At 40.8% G+C, this 22,724-nt stretch overlaps 1 protein-coding gene across 1 annotated transcript; it reads left to right on the plus strand.

Annotated features, from left to right (window-relative positions):
* Positions 1-107: 107 nt before the first annotated feature.
* Positions 108-15,618, plus strand: pip4p1a (phosphatidylinositol-4,5-bisphosphate 4-phosphatase 1a). The gene is made up of 7 exons (XM_046407439.1): positions 108-362; positions 1,421-1,614; positions 5,046-5,152; positions 6,842-6,947; positions 9,296-9,348; positions 10,296-10,386; positions 12,968-15,618. The coding sequence occupies exons 1-7, from the start codon at positions 245-247 to the stop codon at positions 13,109-13,111; spliced, it is 813 nt and encodes a 270-aa protein (XP_046263395.1). The 5' UTR covers positions 108-244; the 3' UTR covers positions 13,112-15,618.
* Positions 15,619-22,724: the final 7,106 nt, after the last annotated feature.

Here is a 22,724-nt window from a genome sequence, read left to right on the forward strand (position 1 = left end):
GTTTGAAAGTAACGCCAGTGCTATTGGAAAAAATTCTTAAAACATATTTCACAGTTGCATTAACACTTATTTAGTGCATCAGCGTCTCTGGGTGTGTAGTGTGTAGTGCCACACCCCCGAACATCGTTACCGCAGCAGCAGCGGTGGTGTGATCATGTGACGCCTGCATTTCCGACACAACAATACAACGCCGTGTCGGTCTGCATTCACGCTCCCACTCTCCCCCCCACGCCTCGCTCTCGGTATGGCGGACGGCGAGAGATCTCCGTTACTGTCAGACCTGGGAGATGGTGCTCTTGGCAGCGGTAACGGCGGGGTGTCTCCCGGTGCAGCGCCTTACAGTGTGCCCAACAAACCACAGAGTAAGTATCCATGGTGCTCTCTCCTCCACCCGACTCCAGCCTGAGTTAGCCTAGCTTAAGGTAGCCTCCACTGACTGAACGTTCTAGCGTTAGCCCGCTAGCTATGACAGTGACAAAGAGTTAGCTTGTCGTGACGTGTTATGACTGTGTTTATGCAGGGTATAGTTTAAGCTTCCGGAACGTTTCTTTATGAGCATCTCCTGGGGCTTGAAATACGCTATTTTGCAATCATAACGTGAAGAGAGACTTATGGGGATCAGCGTTTTGCTAATTAGCTAACATTAGCAACCGTTATTTTAGCCTGGTAGCTAGCTCTACAGAGGACCGGCAAACCACAAGCAAAGCTTCAGGTTCGCTGCAAGGTGATGTTATCACTGAAATGTATTTAATTCACACTTTCTAATACAAAGTGTTACATGCATTTCAAAAGCTGAATAGTACCCACTGAATTCGCTATATATACAACTGTACTGCTTAGCTGTTTAGCATCTGATGAACACCTGATTTGATTGACACAGGAGAGAGCCGTTATAGAGGCTGCTGGGAGATGCTGCAAGACAGAGCCGTGCCCGCGACCAATGGCAGCTCACGTAGGGAGTGACTCTCTCTAAATACATTAATTGAAAAGGCACGAGATATGGCTCTTAATTATATTTCGCTCCCACAGTCAGCTCGAAACACTGCCCTTGTTCCTGCTTGCTAAAAATCTCGAGCAGGCAGTACTGTATGTTGAATCCGATGTTTAGTTGAAACTGTCTCCTCTACTTATTCATTCCTCTCATTCCTCTCTGTCTCTCACAAATACTTAAACTCCTGTTTGTTGAGGCTGCACCACATTCCAGGAGTGTTTTTCTTCTAAAGCTCCTTTCAGTTGAACTCGAGACCAAATCTTATTATGTTGTTAATTGTAACGTAAGAGGTTACTTGTCATGGGAGTTGAGGCTTTTTTCAGTCCATTGCACAACTCTTGTGACTCCCAATAATCCATTCATTTGCTGCTGGCCGCACTACTTCTGTATTCGTCACTCTTTCCTTTCTTTGTCTCCCTCCATGTGCAGACTTCCTTCCATTCCCCAGCCCAACTCAGCCCTCGGTGCTCCCAGGGGAGGACCCTCCACCCTACTCCCCTCTCACCTCCCCAGAGAGTGGCAGTGCCCCTGTAATCCCCTGCAGGGTGTGTCAGAGCCTGATCTCTGTGGAGGGGAAGATCCACCAGCATGTGGTGAAATGTGGCGTTTGCAATGAAGCTACAGTAGGTGTCTGCAGGAATCTGTATTGCTAATTGTAACACACACACACACACACACACCAACCAGTATCCTTTTTAAAGAGTAGTTTCACACAAATTTTAAAAACTTATTTCATCTCAAAAACCCCTTGTGGTGCATACCCACAATGAGGTGTTGATTTTATTTAAGCCAGGTTTTGTGTAAAGTAACAGAAAATGAAGATACCCAATAAAGTCAGTATTGGCGTCAGCCCTGAAAAAACATGTCAGTCAGTCCCAGGTTTTAATGCTCAAAGTGATGAAAATTCAACAGCATCTGTTTCCAGAATCCTCATTACTCTGGGTCACAGGGGTCACTAATGGTCTCTATAATCCCTATGAAAGCTTTCTTTGGAAGAAAAGATGTCCAGTGAAACCTTTTTTTTGTTTGGGTGAACCTGCCGTTCAGATGTATTCTGTATGGTATACAAACATCATGAAAACATTTGTAAATCAGCTTAGAACAATGGAGATTCTCTAAGTTTCTGCTCTCTGAACACTGGCCACCGAGTTGGATTTGCAGAACATCAACTGGTTAGGCTTGTGGCATTAAACAGAAGTTATTTGTCCATGCAATTCAAGGACACATTCGTGTTATAGCCATACATCCTTCATCCTCTGATCCATTAAGTCTTCTGTGATGACTTGAAGCCCTGTCCCAGTCGAGTAGGATGCCTTTTTAATGCTTTTTGAGGAAACCGGTCAAAAGGGTCTAAGTGACAGGGACAGTTGGAGAGTTGTGCTGAAGATAATGCAGTATGTAAATTCAGCAACCATCACTGTGAGATTCAGAGGTTGAATGGGCTGCATGGGTGTGCACTACTAACTATGCAGATTGGTGTACAGATGGAAGAGAAAGTATGAATTGTTCCCAGATGTACCAATATGAGCAGTTTACAGATGGAGAGAACATATGTAGATGTAGAGAAATGTGTCCAGTATGTGCAAATAAAGACTGTTGGCCACAGCCCTGCATAACCTACGGATGAGAATGCATTTGGACAGAAATTAATGTGTATGTGAAAACACGCATTGTAAAAAACATGTTATGACCCACGTATTGGCTCAAATCCAAAGCTTTGTACAGGCATGTGGACAGGAGGAAAAATATTTTACTCTGTCTGTTTGACAACAGTTATTATTTGATAGGTTTGATCTACAGGGTAGTTAGTGGTGTTAATGAGACATTCTTCTTTGTGTCATTCCCCCATGTTTAATTAGGCTTATGAATTATTGTGACATTGCAATTTTGTCTAACCAAACTTTGATTTGATAGTTGAGTTGGAATAACAATCAATAGAAGTATTTTTGATTCCCCTTGTTAAGTTTTTACTGCTTGACAAAGCTCTCTGTCAGTTATTGCTGATTATTGATTGAATACGATTATTGCTATGAGTCTGAAAAGCCATGGGTATAAACGGCAGCTTGACTGGTACACCTCAGAGGCATACAACTGTGAGGTGGTAATTGTAGTTTGACAAATAAATTATACAGTCAAACTATGAGTGCAGGGAGATGGACAGAGTCTGCGACCGTAACAGTACACAGATATACAAAAAGAATTTGATAGTGAAGAGGCAACGAAATGAACTGATAAACAAAAGCTTTGCAATGTCTGACATCTGCGCTGTAATCATTATTATTATTGTTACTATTTACCTCATATTATCGTATGTGTATTATTAAAATTACATCACAGTTATTGTCAGTAATGGTATATTGCAGTATGTCTTATTATAACCTCCATGACAGCAGGATTGATCTTGGGACAGTTGTCTGCATAAAAGTAGTATGAATGTTAACACTGACGCATCACTATGTGATACTTTCCATGATTAAAGATGAGCGCAATCAGGCAATCCGCCGTATAATGACTACATGTAATATTAGTTTTCACGCCCTGTCATTGCCCTCCCTCCCCACAGCGCACACACAAACACGTCTCCCACAGCTGTTGTAAGTGAAATTGATAATGGAGCAGGAAACTCACAGGGCTCAATCTGATCTGGTTAGTCAGTTTAATGATGCAGTAGAGAGAACCATCAGCAGGACAGATAGCAGGATGTTCTATTAAGCCCAGAGGAAGGTGTGTTATTAGAGTTGTTGTACCTAGAGTTTCCATCCTCTGTGAGCTTAAACAGTGACAGCTGATTTTGACCTGCAGTATTGCGTCACCTTATGAGATGATATGAAGTGGTCCTCGTTAAAAGCATTCATGTATACAGGTACTTTACAAAGATAACCGAATGATTGGACATAAATCAAGAGAAGCTAATTGCTAATAGCTAATAGTTTTGAAAGCTGCCTACTGCCTCTCACTGGAAGAAGTTCAAGTACAGCAACCCTAGGAGGAAATCTTGTTGGGTTAGCTAAAGTTGTTTAGAAAAAGTAGTTCAACCTGCCTTTTAATAAACTGACAAGTTGCATGTGATTTAAAAATGTAACAAAGTAGAAAAAGTCACGTGCCAGCAAAAAAAACAAAAGCCATGCCAGTTGAGTGCCCTCTTGTTCACAGGTCTTAGGTAAACCAAAACAAATAAAATACTCCACCGTTGATGGGAAAATGCAGGGAAAGTTAGCTTTGGTTTTGTATACAAAGTCCAGTCAGCTTTCTTTCAAGTGGGAAGGTTACAGCAAGCAGGGTTACTCCTCTGTACCTCTGTAATAATACACGACAACTTCTCTGAATATTTGTTAATAAGTACCAACAATCACTATTTATGACAAATAGAAACATAATATATTCAAGTTTTCCTTTCCCTTTTATGGCCCGAAATTGTTTGTATGTTTAATTAGTTTTAATTTATGAATGTGGTTGAGCTACACGCAAACTACTGCAAGAATGTTGTTAATCTAGTAGTTTTAGAAACTTTCAAATATACTGTAGGAGCCTAAACGATGAGATCTCAGCTCTGTGGCCCAGTATTTTTGAAGCCTTTATCTGTGCTTCCTTCTGTTTTGATATTAAAGTTAGAAGCAGCGCTAGATAAACCTGTTGCTATGCAGAAGGCCTCTGCAAGGCCTGTACTGACCTTTTCTCTTTCCAGTGTGTTTTTGACTGCAAACAGTGAGGACTTGATCTGTTAGTTCAGAACTTAAATCATCCATCAACATCACAAAGCAGTTATATAGTGATGTCTGCGTTGTCATTTCAGCAGCAACACGTAGCTGCAGGACGTTTAGGACAGTGAAGCACCAACAGCCTCACGATGTGTCATGAATGGTGTTCCCTGATTCTTTATCGTGATTACAGCACGGCCACTTCAAGTATTTCCCAGAATGCCTCTCTCCCTCACATAGTATCGGTTAATTCTCGTCCATTAAGAATAATTCACTTGTTATCTACTCCTGTTCTAATGCGTTGTTCTGCTGTCTTCTTATCTCTTCTTCCTGCGTGTCTCTGTCTCCCTCTGCAGCCTATTAAGAATGCCCCAGCAGGGAAGAAGTACGTTCGCTGCCCCTGCAATTGTCTGCTCATCTGCAAAGTCACTTCCCAGAGGATCGCCTGTCCCCGGCCATATTGGTGAGAAATTCTTTCCATGTGTTTGTGTGTGTCTGTCTATACACATATCACTGTGAGACTGCAAGTACTCTGTGTGTCTGTGTGCGAGAGAAGTGAAGCAGAGGAAACAAGGTGCAGTAGCAGCAGCAGCAGCAGTCCCTCAATTAAGGCTTTGCCCCCAGCTCAGTTTACATGCAGCGCTCAGTGAGCCGCATGAGGAAATAACAGCCTCATTAGCAGAGCCACATCATGTGTTTCACTTCAGCATATTGTTTGTGTTATTTATGGGTAATATATGTGTTGCGTTGGGCCAGATTTTAAGTAGGAATGGAGATTATGTTGAAATTTAAAACAAAAAAAATCACAAAGTTCATTCAGTATGTATACGCTTTAATTATACATGACTTCCTGCAGAGCAGCAGCAGAATGAGCCCACTGCCCTCCTCCCTGTGTTAAAGTAAATGTCTCTTGTGTCCAGTGCTTAAAGAAAACATTAGTGCATTGTGGAAAGTTCAAATACAGTTTGGGAAAGAAAAGTTGCCTTCTCCCAGAAAATTAGCTAAACAAAATGTCATCAAAAAATACTTTTCGCAGGTCTAACAGATGAAATTGTGGTGCTTAAAAAAATGTTCTGGCTGATGTCAGTCACTGAAAATGTACAGCTTTGGCAGCTCATCTGAACATCATGCTACTGCAGCCTAGTGTAATTGGTAAGACAGATAAGATTCCTTGTTTATGCCTGAGGCATAAAATGTGCAGGAGAAACATTTTTAGCCATCTTTTTTTGGGGTTGGGGGGGTGGGGTAGATTTTTCCACTACTATGTAAATGTGTATAATTGTAAGCTGTACATCGCAAAATCTGTTGTTATAAAGATGTGAAACACATAATTCACCTGTCAGCTTCGGTGCAGAACCGAAGGAAAGACTGAAGGCTAATCATGGTGTGCGTGTTTAAATAGTTTGTCATGAATGCCAAGGCAAAAAATAAGTTTGTTTTTCAAACTAAATGAAGTGTCCTAATATCATCAAAAAATATTCCACAAATATTCCACACACAATGAATTTTGTTCTCAAAATGAGACTCAGTTTTAACTTCCTTTGAAAATACCAGTAAATTTTGTATCAACAGACATGATTAAACTGGACTGGATACTGAGCATTTGTTGACAGAAAAACAACAAACTTTTACTTTTCATGGTTGACTTGTGTGAGTCTGCATTGAACCATCCATAATTGTAGGTTTATTACAGTCGACCAAAGGTTTCCCATTTGTGATGCCAGACATTTGCGTATATTCCTATATATGCCCCTTGACTGGTGTTGTAGGGGTGTCCTGCTTGAGAGGGCAGTCGGGGATCTCCGCTGTCTTCCGAAGTTCGCATCAGTGTGTCAGAGGCCACTTAGCTTCCATTAAATTGCTCTGAAGAGCAAAACGCTGTCACTGTTTTGCATTCAAACGAGACATGCTGACTAAACGAGACACATCTCTGCGCTGCTGTCTGCTCTGTGATTCGGAGCTACTGCAGCTGGTTGTAGAAAAGTACTGTTAGTGGTATTGATGAGAGGACTGGCTGCTGGTGGAGCCCAGAAAGTGAAACTGCTGCCTGCCCTTCCGCACCATCAGTGATAATTAGCTCGCATTTATGCTGGATAATATCTTGAGACGTTTGTGGTTTGAATGTTGACTTTGCGCGTCTGTCTCTTTCTAGTAAGAGGATAATCAATCTGGGTCCAGTCCATCCTGGTCCGGCCAGTCCTGACCCACAGCCAGCCGGAGCCCGCGTCTCCTGTGGACACTGCAGCAACACCTTCCTGGTACCACACGCTCTCTCTTCTGTGAAAAGAAATCCCCACGTGGTCAGAATATGAATTGCAAACCAAATACAGTTCTTTGAGAGAGGAAGTTCGTTCTTGAACCGTGACAGGGCGTGTGACAAAATCTGCGAGCTTTCAGTCACATCTCATAGTCATCAAGGACTTCATGTACAGATCATTTATTTACTTATTTACAAAAATTAGTTCATTTTTTCTTTACGGTGTGTATCTACTGAATATCAGGGATTGAAGTTTGTAGTGCCAAACTATGAAAAAGTGTGACGTTATTTTCTAATCATTGGTTTAGAAATTTCTCTCTCACTCTCTGCTCTCTGATGGTTGCATCTATAGGTTTTATTTAAGAAATATTATCACCAATATTACCCTTATCAGCCGCGATGATAATCAGTAAGAACTGCAACTGTTTATGAAGTCTCTGCCTCGGGTGTCCACCTCTCAGCTGTCTCTGAATGACCTGTCTGAAAAAGACACAACCAATCAGATCACCTTCACTTTAGAGAGCGTAGATCCAGTATCAATTTTTGTTTGTTTGTTTTTAAATTTACAAGGAGGTGATGTATTGCTATGCAATGCAGCTGAATAATAAAACAGCTTTGGCATTTTCTTTGGTGGCTTTTGAGTTAATCACCTGTAGCGACAATATCTTGTGGCAGTTTCAGTAGGCCTGCCAGATGCCTGTTGCAAAATGTACTGTAGCAAATCTAGAAAAATGAATTATTGAAAAGCCAAAGCATCTCAGCACCAGGCCAAGTGAATGCTGAGTTACTGGTGTAGATCCGTAACCCTGTCAGCTCTCTGCTAATATATTTGGACTATTTTGTGCTGGAGGGGAAGTGAAATTTTAACTTACTGCTCCTTAACAATGTGTTAGACGGGTAAAGATGTTTTGGATATATGGTGAAAGAGATGTGGGCGGCAGAGTCAGAGGAAGAGAAGAATAGGGTTATAAAAAAGAGGTTAGATGGATGGTGCGGGGTGTTTAGCATTCAGTCGGACTCTTCTACCTGCTTAAAAACATGGCGGCTGAATGAAAATACAAATCTGTGCCCTGGGTGGCGTTGCAGTGATCCTTTTGTCGCAGATCTGGTGATAATGTTCTCTGTGCTTCCCATACACAAGTGTTTTTTCAGTCGAGGAGAATGTACAGCATGCACAATGCATTCAGCTCTGCAGGGTTTACAAATGGATCACACGCCAGTGTTAGGGAGGAAATAAATGTCTCCAGCCTGAAAGGAGACTATTACTCTTTCTCATTTTTTGGATGGCGTGCAGCGCCTGTTGGCGAGAACTGGGATGGTTGTGTTAAATTTCTTAAAATATTTCATTACTCCATGCAGCAGCAGGCATATTTAAATCCATGGTCCAATTTAAAGACCATCTGTAATTTGACAAGGAATTTATCATTAAGTTGTATGTTGCTTCCACAGGACATTTACTTGCAGTCAGAGCGCCAGACCCTGTGAGTGCAACAGTAGATCAACTTCTTTCTACAGAACTACAGCCTATCACCATGCAGAAGGAAACGAGAGGCTCCTGCTCTCGACAGCGCGGGATGTAAACATTAATGTGTCCTCCTTGGCTGAGCTGTAATGTTAGCTCATCCATGGGTAGATGCACACTTCTGCATGGTGATAAGGAAAGAATATCTTTCCTGCGTGAAACTGCTCTCCACAAGGTCTGTGCATGTGATGCAGGCCAAATAAACGACACGCTTTCAAAATTTGTCTTCCTATTTTGACTTTTTAGACGTGCTACTTTTTCCACAGTTCTTTGAAATTTATTTACTAGATTTTGGGTTTAGCGCTCCACTGAGAATCCCATTGTCCTTTTCCACATGATGTATTTGTCAGCTGTTTTTCTGCAATAAGCAGGTTTGATCTCTACACCCAGGCAGTTAGAGGGCGTGGGTGCAGGGCCCATCACGCCTCCTCCGATCATGTCACTAATACAAAACCCTCATGGCCTGGATGAATACATCAAATAAATCTCTAATTCAAAATGCAAACACATTACAAGCAAGCATTGAAGGTCTTTTGCACGTTTAATGCCTTCACATATTTGCGTGTTTCCGGGTTATTCAGAAAGGCTTTTCACCCACGGTAATTAAACTCTGCAGATGTAGACTCTGTAGAACAGTTTTGTGTTGATAGAAAACAACAGGACCAGGAGTAAACATCAGTGAAATAACTGGTGTTGTATAATCAAATGGAAGACAGTTACACTTGATGTAACAAACACTTAGATGTTTTGTCATCACCTTAACTGATCATTTGACCAAAATGTATGTTTGTTTAAAGGTTTAAAGGTCTTTGTCTTTCTAATTCTAGTGGACAGAGTTCACAGACCGGACGCTGGCCAGGTGCCCACACTGCAGGAAAGTGTAAGTAGCGATAAGCGATTCATCCATTACATCAGTTCCTTTTTACTGAACTTTTACAGCATAGATTTACACCCCTGGGCATCGAGCTGAAGCTTTAACTTAGTGGCACCTACAAAGACTGAGCAGGAAGTGGCTCCAGCATCTTTCTCAAGTACATAACAGACACCTTTTTTTGTTTTTTTTTTTTAATTTGTTTTATTTTCAAACCTGTGAAATTCTGTTTGTGTTTGTCTCTGACCTCAAATTCTGCACCGCATTTTCCTTACCAGCCTCGCAGTGTTTACGTGTGTCTCCTGACGTCATGGGATCTTCTGATCTGTTTTTCCTTTTCCATGTCCACAAGCTTCTTAACGTGGCGGACAATGTTTATGAGAGCTTAGGGACAGGAATGAGCAGGCATAAGCAGATATGCTCCGGTATGAATTCTTGAGATGCCGGGAGTTATTATTTAAAGCATGGAAAAATCTGTGATGTTACAGTTTGATATTTCAGTTTTGTTTCCTTATTGGGAATGTTTCTTGTATCTGTCAGGTGCTCAGAGAAACAGGTTGCACTGTTTCTCAGCTGTACCAGGGTGTTTGTATTTTATGCAGCACACAGGTGTGCCATGACAGTCTCTATAAACAGCTTTAGTCATCAGACTAAGTTTGTCGAATCTAAAATAGCTCCATAGGCTGGATTGAACCTGGGCAGGTGCTCCAGGTGTATTGCCATCATCCTTCATGTGTTAGTTCAGCCCGTCCAGAATGAGGAAGGCCCGAGCATCCATAAAATATGCAAACTACAGTCACTGATCCTGAAGTGATTTTGTGCTTTAAAAGATGCCAAAGTATTTTTTAGCCTCCATCCCTGTTGTTTAATTGGACTTTCGCAAAATAAGTTTGGACAGATTAGTTTCATTTGCTAATTAAGATTAATTTCTGCACTTCTCTCTGTTGGCTTTACAGCTCGTCTATTGGTCAGAGGTATCCCCGGAGGCGGAGCTTGTGGTGTTTTCTACTCTGCTTGCTGTTCAGCATCTCCACCGCCGGGCTGATGGTGAGTGAACGTCACCAGATTCCACACTGACATCCAAGAGATGGAGACTTCTTTTTCAGTGTTAATAAGAGGTTATCAATGGCTGGCTGACAGCCATTTACCTTTTTAACAGGTTGAAAACAACAGAAAACTGTTGTCTCATATTTTCTAAATGTGTTCCTTTTTAGCTGAGAATGTGAAAAACGTACTTTGGTAAATAAAACGGATCTGGAAGGAGGAAACGGTACGATTACAATCAGTCCTTTTGTTGTCGCTTGTTTAACATGGAGGGTGTGCACCTCACAGCTGCTCTCCAGACACTCTGTGACAGGACTCTATTTGTCAGTGAGATACAGCATGCACACACACACACACACACAGCCTTGTTTCACTATAAGCAGTGTTCAGGTTTGCAACAGCAGCTTCAACACCCACTCAATAGCAGAATAGATTATGTAATTCCTGGCTAGTTTTGAGCTTTTGTTTCCTGTTGTTATTTTACTCTTACATTGTATGTGCATGCAGACATATACAGCTTTTACAATGCAGTAGTGTGACAGCAGAGCAATCTTCCAAACACACATCCCAATTTTTTAGGCATTCAGTAGAAAGTAAAAGGAGGGCAGGAGTCCAAAAATAAGTATGGTTACATGTAAAGAAGTGAATAGTCGATACATTCTGCTTCAGAAACAGCAGAGGGTGCAAGATGAGCATAAAACAGCACAAAACAGCACAGACATGTTGAACACAGGAGGAATACGTGTCTGCCCGCATGGAGAACAGTGAGCAATGTGCAGACAATAAACGTGCTGCATTGACATCATAATGCTGATGTCGTGGCAAGAAATGTCACAACATGAGATTGGGTTGTGTTTAATAAAAAGGTTGTTTTAATTAGAAGAATCGCACAAGAGCACGGGTTTGGACAGCTTAATCTCTGTGTTACATCAATAAACTTTATCAGCGACAACACAAGACAAATGGCAGATCAAACTTCATTTCCAGGGTGCATCTAATCAGGACCAGGGAAGCAGTGGTTTCACAGCACTTGAAGGTAGTTAAGAACTGAGGGCAGTTAAGGAGATTCATCACCATAACAGCTGTAGCGTTCTGGAGCTGTGGTGTGTCCCCAGTGCCGCAGCATTAAGGGATGCCAGTTAAGATGTTCAGGTCCCTGAGAGCAGCCTGAATCATTAAAACTTTACCGATCAGTTACAGGGAGAGAAGGAAAAAAAAATCATTTAAGGCTCTGTTTTTCTTTTAAGCATATTTAATATTTTTCAACTGTTTTGATCACCTCATGGTTACAGAAACATGAGCGTAGCATACACAGCACCTTGTCTGGATGTTTAGCCGTGGATTTGCACACGATTGGTGTTTTATTAAAGATAACATTAATCCACCCGTCTGCCCCATTTTTGTGAAAGTGATATCTTCAGGAACACCTTGAAGGAATTAAGTTTGGCACAAATTGTCCACTTGAACTCAAAGATGAACTGATGAGATTTTGGTCGTCAAAAAAATCAAAGTCACTGTGACCTCATAAGTCAAGAATTTATATGTTAATCAGGACAAAATTTCACACAAACACAATAACTCAGGGACAGAGGGGCAGACACTCATCTTGGGTGTCCATTTTGAAACTGTGCTGATTGTATAGACCCTTTGTGCTGCTGCATTGAACATGTGTGAAGCCTCCACGTTTTAGAATCTGTAGCTTCTTTGCATCAAAACTCACATTTGAAGCATTGTGGTCCACCACAAGTTCGTTGGTTTGGATGATGTTGCGCTTCAGGTGGTTGTCTTTGCACCGTGTGACGAAGCTCTCCGTCAGTCACTACATATGTTTCATGAGGATGTAAACATGGATGTAAACTGCAACCTGACTTGTTTGTGGAGACATACAACCACGAGGTGGTGATTTTGGTTTGACTTTTTATACCCGTATTAGCTTTGCTCTACTGTTATGACTTTGAAGCAGGAATTCACATTTCCATACTCTCAGAGAGTCCCTGTGGGTGCTCTCAAAGTCACTTTAGCCATCTTCATTAAATAATTTTCTTCTGAGCAGCTGCACACTTAATACTTGATGGGAAAGCTATTTTCTATCTTACGCCTCAGTCGCTCTTCCATGAAGATTTGTTCATTTCAAACAGTAAAATTCGGTGTCACTGCATCATTCTGGTGCAGGTGGATTAATCAAGAGCTATGGATATATAAAGAACACTTAAGGTTTTAGTCTGTTTTGCATGAAAATGTCTTGCAAGAGACTCTGCCTTTGCTAAAAAATTGTTGTAATGCTGTCATAAAAGCCAGAGTGGTTCATCTTTTAACTGTAAAAATCACTGACTACTTGGCTGTAATTTTGCACACTTTGCGACGACCCTAAATGGGTCACATAATAAATGCATAAAACATTTCCAAGTCTAATTGTAGCTTTAGCTGTGCGGTTCCTTGCATTCAGCCTGATTGAACTCGAGCTGGCTCGTTATAATCACCACAGCACACTGTGAATGTGCGTGTAATTCCCTTAAAAGGTCTTTTGAGCAACATTTGATTTTTTTTTTTATTTTCCCCTGAAACTTCCTGTGCCTCCCTTCAGGCTGGAACGTGGGTGAAGGCTCAGACCTACCAGGGGATCTACGCGTCGTGGGCCGTGCTGCTGCTCCTGGTCCTCGTCACCCTGGCTCGGGCCTTCTACTGGGCCTGCATGAGGGTCAGCCAGCCACTCCAGAACTTCACATAAAGGCCCCTCCCCCAAAACTCTGCTGCACCCTCTTCCCAACCCACCAGGCAGGAGAAAAGATGGCTTTAAAAAATGAACAAAAACAAACAAAAAAAACAAAACACCAAAAACATCATATTTATTTAAATCCAACTACAGAAAGAAAAAGTTCTCCTTCTCCTCCTGTTTCTTCCCTTTTAGTCAAATGTGTTTCTAAAAGTGGATGGCAGTGGCTGCGACTGCCGTATATCTATCGGTAATTATGATGATGATGCGTGTAGCCTAATGTACTGTTTATCTGTTCTAATATCGTGGCCAGTGTGGGGTTCATTTTAACATTCTAACGACTTTTCTTCTTCTCTTTCCCACTGCGCTGTTTCTACATTTTGGGTTTAGTCTGTGGCACATCTGTTGCACTCTGGCAACTTCTAAGATGAGGGCTTGAAGTTAAGTCTCAGATGTGAATATTGCCCTTGTTTTTGTGTAGGGGGACTTTGCTCCTCCAATCCTAATTTGATATTAGGTTTAGCATTTGAGCATTTAACATTTTTTAAACTGACAGAATTATTTTGTAAGAGCGGCAGTGAAGTCAGACGAAGCTGACAGATTGATGTTAGCAGAAGATGATTGGCTGGAGGGACATCTGCCTCCTTTTGTGAATCAAAAAGATCAAGTAGGTGTTGAAATTTGTCTGAAAAATTGAATTCAGCAGTATGTGGCGGTAGGCTATGATGTTTCTGAACTCAATGTTTATGCTGAATTATCCCCTGGGACTGACTTTGATCCAAAGCAGCTTGAAAGCCTTAAAAAGGAGGTGTGATAGAAGGATTCAGCACAGACACACGCATACACAGACACGACATACACTCATACACACAGTCACATAAATGCATACTGGTATACAACAAGAGGAGGATGCTCTTTTAGCATTTCAACAGCTCAGAAACCAGTTTGTCAAAGGCACCCCAGCCTCTCTCTTCAAAGACAGACCAGCAGACAGATTTTCTCCAAGCTGTTGTCCTTGGGATGTATGGAGTACAACCACATCTGCAGCTTTTGTCTTTCATTCAAACTATAACCAATAGGATTACTTTTTTATTTTTTTTATTATTTATTTTCCTATTATTTGTAAATCCCAACTTCAGACTCAAGCTGATGTGTCAGCTTTTGTGTACACAGCAAAATAGGGCATAATCCCCATTTTTAAGAGTCGGGTTTGCATTATTGCAGACACCCTTTGACTCCATCTGATTTGACTTTGTTTGGCTCTGCTTTCTGAAGCAGACCAAAGTATGAAAGACAAAGAGACAAAGAACCACTGGATGTTGCATCTGCATCTTTATTCCCACAAAACCCCTTGTGAGTAGAAGGTGTGTTTTGGACAAACTATACTACGTGTTTTGCTAGCCGAGGTTCAGTCTGTGTATGCAGAGCAACAGCAGGCCCCAAAACATGCAAATTCTTTCGACTTTTATAGAATGCATCAGAGCTCACCATTCGTGGTGAAAACGTGTCCGGTTTTTGTCATTGAAGATGGGGGCTGGTCCCGAGCTTTCAGCTGAAGGCCAGTGGAATATTTGTTAAAGAGGAAAGCTCTGCCTACTAACACACACTACACCATACATTCTCACTCAGTATAAGTCCCACAATGACTTTTCTGTGGTTCTGAATGTGGTAACATTTCTGTTGTTAATTAATTACATGTTTTTGTTTTGATTGTAAATATATTTGTCGTTTATGTACAATGGAAGTGACTAAGCGAATTATGTTGCACTCTGAGCTTAACACTACTGCTGCCATCGCTGCAAACAGCGTTTTATTTCTTGTTTTTAAGAAGGTTATTTTTGCAACTCTTCACCTGTTACATATTTAATGGTTTGACTACTAACCTAATAAGCCTCCGGACACCCGGTTGTGTCCAAATCGTGAGCAAAACACTGCAACAAAGCCCAAGCAGTGACATTTATCTCTCTCACACACACACACACACAAACATCCACAGCACCTTATACAGTAGTGAGAAACGCTGCATACACCAAGTAAAGTGAGATGAAGTTACCTTAGCTAGACTGACCCGAGGTCGCGGACAGTTCATAGTGTGTCATGTTATTTATTATACACGCTGCAAAAAAGGCTCCTTTAACACACAAGTCATTCATCAAGTCCTAAAATCGTATTTCTTGTATTCAAGACTGGACCAAGGGCAATTGTTTTTTTGTTTTTGTTTTATCCCCCCCCCCCTTTTTTTTTCTTTATTTTTTATTAAAAAAAAATAATCTGTTTCAAGTGATGGTCAGTGCATTCATTTCCAAGGCTTTGGTGCAAGCAAGTTAAAAAAGATTATACGACAGAATTTAAGATGACATGACTTGTTTAATAAGACCTTTTTTTCTTTGCAGAGGTGTGATTATGTCTTATTCATGACTGTAAAAGAAATCAATCATGTTAATGCCAATAATCAAGAAACCTGGCTGATGCTCTTTTCAGAGTTTGTTTACACACAAATAAAGACATGATGATGTATGAAACGGCTAACGTGACTTATTTTTATCTAACAGCGGGGGGATGTGGTAGTGCCTTGAATCTCAATTGATTTTATTTTCTGCTCTTTGGGAGGTTTAGCTCAAAGAGACAAAAGACAAAAAACTTGAAAGTGTAACTGTTGCATCAGTAACATTTTGGGAGTTTGAAATACTGAGTGTGTGGAGCTCCTGTTTTTTCTTAACTTTGCTGCTTTTGTCCTGCACCTGCAGTATATTAGGTTTGGATGTGTTTCCCCGTCCCACAACTCGATCATTTGAGCATAATTGCCCTTTGAAAGACCGTCATGTTTTCAGTATGGTTCTTTGAATGCATTATGAATTGGATGTTGCCTATAACATCAATTAATAGCTCTTTTTTAAAAAAAGTTTGTAGCTAACTGTTTGAGCTGTTTATCCATCAGTTTTAGCTAATTCTTTATTTGTTTAGCTAACTGAGCAAACATTACATATCAATTTCTTTTCACTAGCTGTTTCAACTGTTTTATCTATTACTTTTTGCTAGTTGTTTCATCCTTTTATCTGTTACTTTAAGCTTACTGATTAAGTATGTATCAGTTACTTTTCACTAACTTTGAACCGCTTATCCATTGTTTATAGCTAACTGCTTCAAGTCTTTAATCTAGAAAACTATTTCGACTATTTATCTGCTACTTTTAGCCAACAGCGCAAATTAGCTAACCGCTTGTGTTAAACATTTCAGCTTCTCTGCTCAGTAACTTCTCATGCAATCTCACTTGCAGCAGATTTGTGGATTATTTTTTTAAATCACCATTTCTATTTCTTTAAAGTAGTTGAGCTGCTCCCCAATCTTTTCATATAATCTCCAGCTACTCCTGAGTTAGGCTACTTCTGCTCTGAAATCACTGAAGTATGCTATCCACCATCTTTTCACCAAATCATGTGTAATGGTAGTCTGATAAATCACTTAAAATGGACACAACAACTGTTTAGTTTGGAGATAATGTTGGTAACTGAAACCTATAATTAAAACTGTCATCCACTCTCTTAATTGGGATAATTACTAGTTATTAAAATGTGTGAAATGGAATAAATGGACTCCAATTTTAGAATCACTTATTGAAAGCTTTGTGTTTCTCTTTAAAAAGAAGCCAGAGTGGTTTTTATCTTTTACCTTGTTTTTTTTTTTCCTATTCCCACAAATGGTTGGAGAGAAACTCTTTTTCTCACACTTCTTGGCCCCCGTCGGCTTCTTGAGTTTCATGCGGATATATTTTTTGCCTGGACACAAAGAGATGGAGGGATTAAGGACATTGAGAAACCTTTCAGAAACCACAGCTCCCTGGAGGGCGCCACGAACCAGGGAGGCTGAGACGCCAGAGAGTGAAGGCGAACAAAAACCTGGAAACTGAGGAACACAACTGGTCCCATAACCTTCTGGTTTACGTGAGGGGGCATTAGCTTGCTTTCCTTCTGTAACGTGACAAATATTCTCCCTAAAGGTTCAGGTCCGTTTTATTTTCATTCAATTGGCTTGAATTTTCATTCATGATATTACACAACTCTTTGTAACTCTACTTTTGTTCTACATGCTATTTGCCAGCCATAAAATGTCTATTGCTGCAGACAATGCTTTGTGCACATCAGAGTTGATGAATATTTTTGCTAATTGCCGTTTAGCTAACCTACTCATTAGGGAAATGCTCTTTTTTAATTATTGCAATTATTTTCTTAACAGCATGACTTGAGCCTTTTGCATCATTTGTATAGCTCTTTTTCATTTTGGATGATATTTGTGTTTCTGGTGCCAAAATTCAGCGAGAGAAAACAGCCTAATAATTAAAGCAACAGGATATGTGGCTAAATATGAGGCTGAATTCAGGCTAAACAAAGAGGCAAGAATGATATTACTGTTTTAATATTTCATTTTTTTTTCTTTATTGCATCTCCCACCTCCTATTTATTGCCTGTTCATCTTAACTATTGTCTCCTTCCTTTCCTCATTTATAGCTAATAACACATTTCACACACACAAACATACACAAATGTAATCCTTCAATTAACAAATAGAGCAATTGCCCTCATAATCTGTTTACATAGAAGCCTTTTTGAATGAGTAGAAACTCATCAATGCACAGCTGAAAAAACCTGAGTAAACTCTGCATGTTTAAACGCTATTCACATCTTTATTAAACATCATCTGTAAGATCCAGAAAGGTCTTCCTCACATTTTAAACTTCTTTTTGGTTTTAAATGATGTTTGGTCCTGTGACTACATTGTATGATCGCTGTTCAAACCCACAGAAATTGACTTTAAATTCTCATCCAGATCCCAGAAAGTTTTTCGAGACACCAGACGTTTCTGAATTCGGGACAAATTATATTTTTATCTCACCTGAACAAGATGAAACATCTCAAAGGGTTCATCTTGATACAATATGTCACAAATAATCTCCTCTTTTTGACCTCTGTTTTATTGCTTACATGTTTTAACTGAGCCCACATCAAACTAAGCAGTTTTAAGCTATTCCACAGACACACACACACACACACACACACACACACACACACAACTCACTCTTAATGTCCCTCACACACACACACACACACTCACAGAGCTCCTCTTGCACAGTGTCAGTGAATGTTGCAGCAGTAAAAAAGGCAGTGCCTTGCTAAAGCCTTGATCCCTCTTACTTCTAACAGGATTTGACCCTTAAGTCCCGGAGCATGACCCTCATCTGCTGCAACACCGTCATCCTGTTTAACATACACTCTCACTATTGTCCTCCTGTCTCTCTCTCTTTCTCACACACACACATGGACACATTTCAGAGCCTGAAACCATCACTACACTCCTTCCCATCCTCCCACACACACATGCACCCACTGTACTGTATGATGTAACACCGCTTAATTTTACGCATAACACACAACCTGATGGATCCAGTTAAATGTAAATTGCGAACAACCGCTCCTGGCGCTACAAATAAAGAGTGAGGAAAAATAAGGAGATGACAAGGGATGGAGGATGGAGAGAAGAGGATGATGGAGAGGGGGGGGGTTAACGCGCTGTGAGAGGATGATACGATTGAGCGAGTGAGAAAGAGAGAGATGAAGGGGAAAGGGAGAGGCAGGGAGGATGAGAGGATGCAGGCAGACGAAGGAGAGGAGAGACTGAGCAGGCAGCTAAGCACCAGATTAAACTCCAGGGTCGTCAGCTGTAAAACAAACAGTCCTTTTAGTGTGGATCAAATCCAGACTTAACCCCCCCCCCCATCCTCCTCATCTTCTATCCACACACAAACACACACATATACACAGTTCGTCACAGAGAAGATAATGCCGAGGAGAGGAGGAAAAAAAAAAGAGGGTGACACTCTGAGTGGAAAGCAAATTCCTGTCGCAGAGCCCGATTTTGTGTGCCGTTTCCTAAATTGCCCCTCAGGGAATGAGAAGTTTCGTTATACCCAGCAGAAGTCCTTCATTAAATTTGTTTTTTTTTTCTTTTTTCTTGCGCAGTTGGTGATAGACTGGGCTAATATCTGGCACAGACACTGAGGAGTAAATAAGGCTGAGCAGAGGGTTTTCTCCTTACAACTCTGTGTTTATATTACATCTTTACAGTAATATTCCCCTGACAACGCTGCTCGCTTCAATATTCAGCCCGTTTGTTTAAATCTCTCTTTCTGTCATCTGGTTCTGGATGCTGCCTGGGCGGCTCCATCAGTCCGAAGGCTCCATTTCCAAACTGTCAGCTTTTATTCTCTCTGTGAGGCCTCTTCCTTTGTTGTTGTTGTTGTTGTTGTGTGTGTGTGTGTGTGTGTGTGTGTACAAAGATATGTTTGTGTAAATCCATGGGCAGCAGCGGTGTCTTTTATTGTGCATGTCCTCTTGTACTTGAGTCTTTGAGAGGACCGGTTTGAGTTTTGTTGGCCAAGGCTGGAAACTTTTTTGGAAAGTGGGAACATTTTTTGCTGCTTTGGAGGCTTGTAGCCTGGCGAGCTGATTCCTCCTGCTTCTGTCTTTATGCTAAATCAAGCCAATCACCCTCTTGTGAGTGCAGCATTTACACTGATATCTCACAACAGTGATGTGACCAACAAACACAAATTCAGGCTGAAAGTTTACCTTGACTGATTGCTTAACTCTGTCAAGTTAAAGGAGTCTGCCAATTGATTTTCATACCCTGTGGAAACTAACGTAAACCAAAGTGTGGAAACGTTACAGCAGGATTTGCAAAAAAAATCATGATCAGTAATATTCTTAAGGGTCAAGTACATGCAAGATCAATATGCAGTTTATTAAGGTTGAAGTTGGAGGCACCAAATAAACAAGGGTCCTCACAGATATACAAGTGCAACGTGTGTGTGTTTGTGTGATTGTGTTTGTGTGTTTTTGGTTTCAGGCTTTTTGCATGTGACCCAGGGTCCCTGGGCTGCTAAAAGCACAACATTCAACTCAATTAGCGGCATGCATAATTGATAGCTGTCTGGGAGAGTATTTGTATTTACACTGGAATTAAAAGCCTCCGGTGTCAGCTATCACATCTGAGGGACGATAAGAGTGTGTGTGTGTGTGTGTGTGTGTGTGTGCATGTGTTAGGGTGGGGGGTGGGGGGGGGGGGGGGGGTAGGCACATGGATGCATGTGTATCATAAGCCTGAATGGGTTGCCATGTGAGCTTCATCTAAATCACAGTTAATCCAACTGCGAACACAGCAGCAAAGCGCTCTGTTTGGGTTGAATAGTCCAGACTGATCTTGTCACCCGCGTCTCACTGAAGCCACTTAACATCCTTTCAGATTCCATTTAGCTACGTGTTATTGTTTTCGTCTCTTTTCTTATCAGGACGAGGTTATCATTGGAAATTTGTTCCGACTAAATGGTCTAAATAGCACTTTTAAAAATTTGTATGAGGGACAATTTAACCAAAGAATAATTCAACAAGATTAGAAATGAGGGACAATTTAACCAAAGAATAATTCAACAAGATTAGAAATCAGTGCAGACATTCGGTATCAACTTTCAGCACTTAAAAACGTTCAGCACCACGTATTGTGAGCACATTTTGGTTAGTAACAAAGAAGCCCCTGCGACCTGGACTCGGATAAGCCGAGGAAGACGAGACGAGACAAAAAAGACCTGTTTCTAACACGACTTTTAAGGACATTTTGCTTATCATTTGACACGTAATCAGTTAAAGAGGTTTAGATGACTTTCGCCATGTGGCCGTTACATTCAACACATTTTGAATGTAAAATTACAGTATTTTGAGCTTAAACAAGTGTTTGAATGCCCATCTTGGAGCTTCCCAAAAGATTTAATTGCCCATTGAACGCTCTTAATTATTTCTGGGGATTTTCTGCACAAAACCTAAAGGTGGGAAAAGGATTCTTTCTCAGTCATTTTCCTGTTACCTCTAGTGGTGCAGGCTGCAGAAATTCACTGAGACAAGCACTCGAGACTCGAGTGCTTGAGGGACCACTACTGGAACGTCTGCTTGAGCAAAATGTGTCACCGCTGCCTCCACCTCTAACAGCCTCCTGAGCCCGTGTGGCAGAGTATTGAGCAGCATGTTGACCTTGGCCAAGGTCACGCCTGTCGAGTGAAAAGCAGCTGTAGTGGCGTTAAGTGTGGCTTGGGTATTGAGTTCATCACCTATTTGATGCAGCCAGGAGAAAACCTGCAGTCACCTTCAGTCCGCTCAATCATATCTTCCCCCTTGGCTCACTGTAATGCGCCCCAGTCCTGAGCGTATTAGAGCATCCTCACTATTTCCTCCCGGCTTATTTTCGCCTTTCTCCTTGTGCTTCCTTTAAGGTCTTACCCTCTAAAGTCTCACTTATGACGATGGTAATCTCAGCCTATTTTATTGCTGCCCTTTTAACAGTTGACCTGGACTCTTCTGAGCTTACTTGAAACTCTGAGCGAGAGTCAAAGTTGGCATCATTAAATTGCATGTTTTGTTTAGCCAGCAGTTAAATTTACAGTAATTTAAAGCAGAAAAGCAGCATTTGCTTTTAATATTATTGCCTGATTAATTACTTAAATGATAAATGGAGCTGAAACTATTAGTATGTTCACTGATTAGGCGACTGAAGGAAATTAATTAGCAGCTAAGTTGATGATAGATTACTGAATTTGCATTTTTACCTGAAAAATGCCAAAATATTCTCTGATTTTGACGTCTTAATTGTGATGATTTGTTGCTTTTATTTTTCATATATGATAATGAACCCCCCATATGTATATCTGTTATCAAAATTTCTTAAATTTCTGTTGCTAAGCTAACTGATTAACCAACAGATGAGAAAACAGTTTTTGGGAGAATTTTTTTGTTTGTGTTTTTCTTTTCTTTTCTTATAAAGTGTCAACATACTCAGTATAAGATCTTTTAGTTTTGTCTCTCAAACTCTGGGGGAGGGATGTTGTACGAGACGGAGAGGGGGAGGAGGGGAGGCGTGAAAGTGTGTGGTTGGGGGGTTAGATGAGATGGAGGGTTTAAGATTCGGTCCGTCCGTCCTTCAGTCCTCCCAGTCTTGAAATGGGCCGGCAGACAAACTGATCATTGTTATTCATCTCACGAAGCTTTTTTCCACTGCAGCTCCTATCAAGGTAACAGGAAGGACTGAGTTATTATTACACTTACACAGCAGTCTTTAATTAGCTCTCTCTTTTGTAAGTGACATAATTGTAAAGGAGAAGTCTTGTCAGTGATTAGTTACTTTACTTTATTCACTTTAAAAACAAAAAAAAACAAAAATCACTTACTTCTCCGTTGGCCTGCTGTACTTGACTGGCACGATGATTTTTGTCCTTAATTGTTTTATTGTTTTCTGATTGAGGCATTGATTGGCTGTCATTAGATTTGGTTTTAGATTTGGATGTTTAGACATGTAGCCTCTTAACCATCAGAACAAGTTTAACTGATGTCATAACCAAAGTTTGCATAGAACTGCAGAGAAAAGGTAACAGTTTGGTTTGCAATCCTCTTTCAGAACGAGAGTTTTTTCCTTTTTTTCTCGTTTGTGTTTTTTTGCTTTTGAAAGCATAGCATTTTGAAGCCTGTTTTTCTGACTAAATTTCACCGTGAAAGTGAAATGTTTTTGGCTCAGCTCTCCTGGTTTCCTGATA

This window comes from Scatophagus argus, chromosome 13 (genome assembly GCF_020382885.2).
Source record: "Scatophagus argus isolate fScaArg1 chromosome 13, fScaArg1.pri, whole genome shotgun sequence".
In the NCBI taxonomy this organism is placed as follows: Eukaryota; Metazoa; Chordata; class Actinopteri; family Scatophagidae; genus Scatophagus; species Scatophagus argus.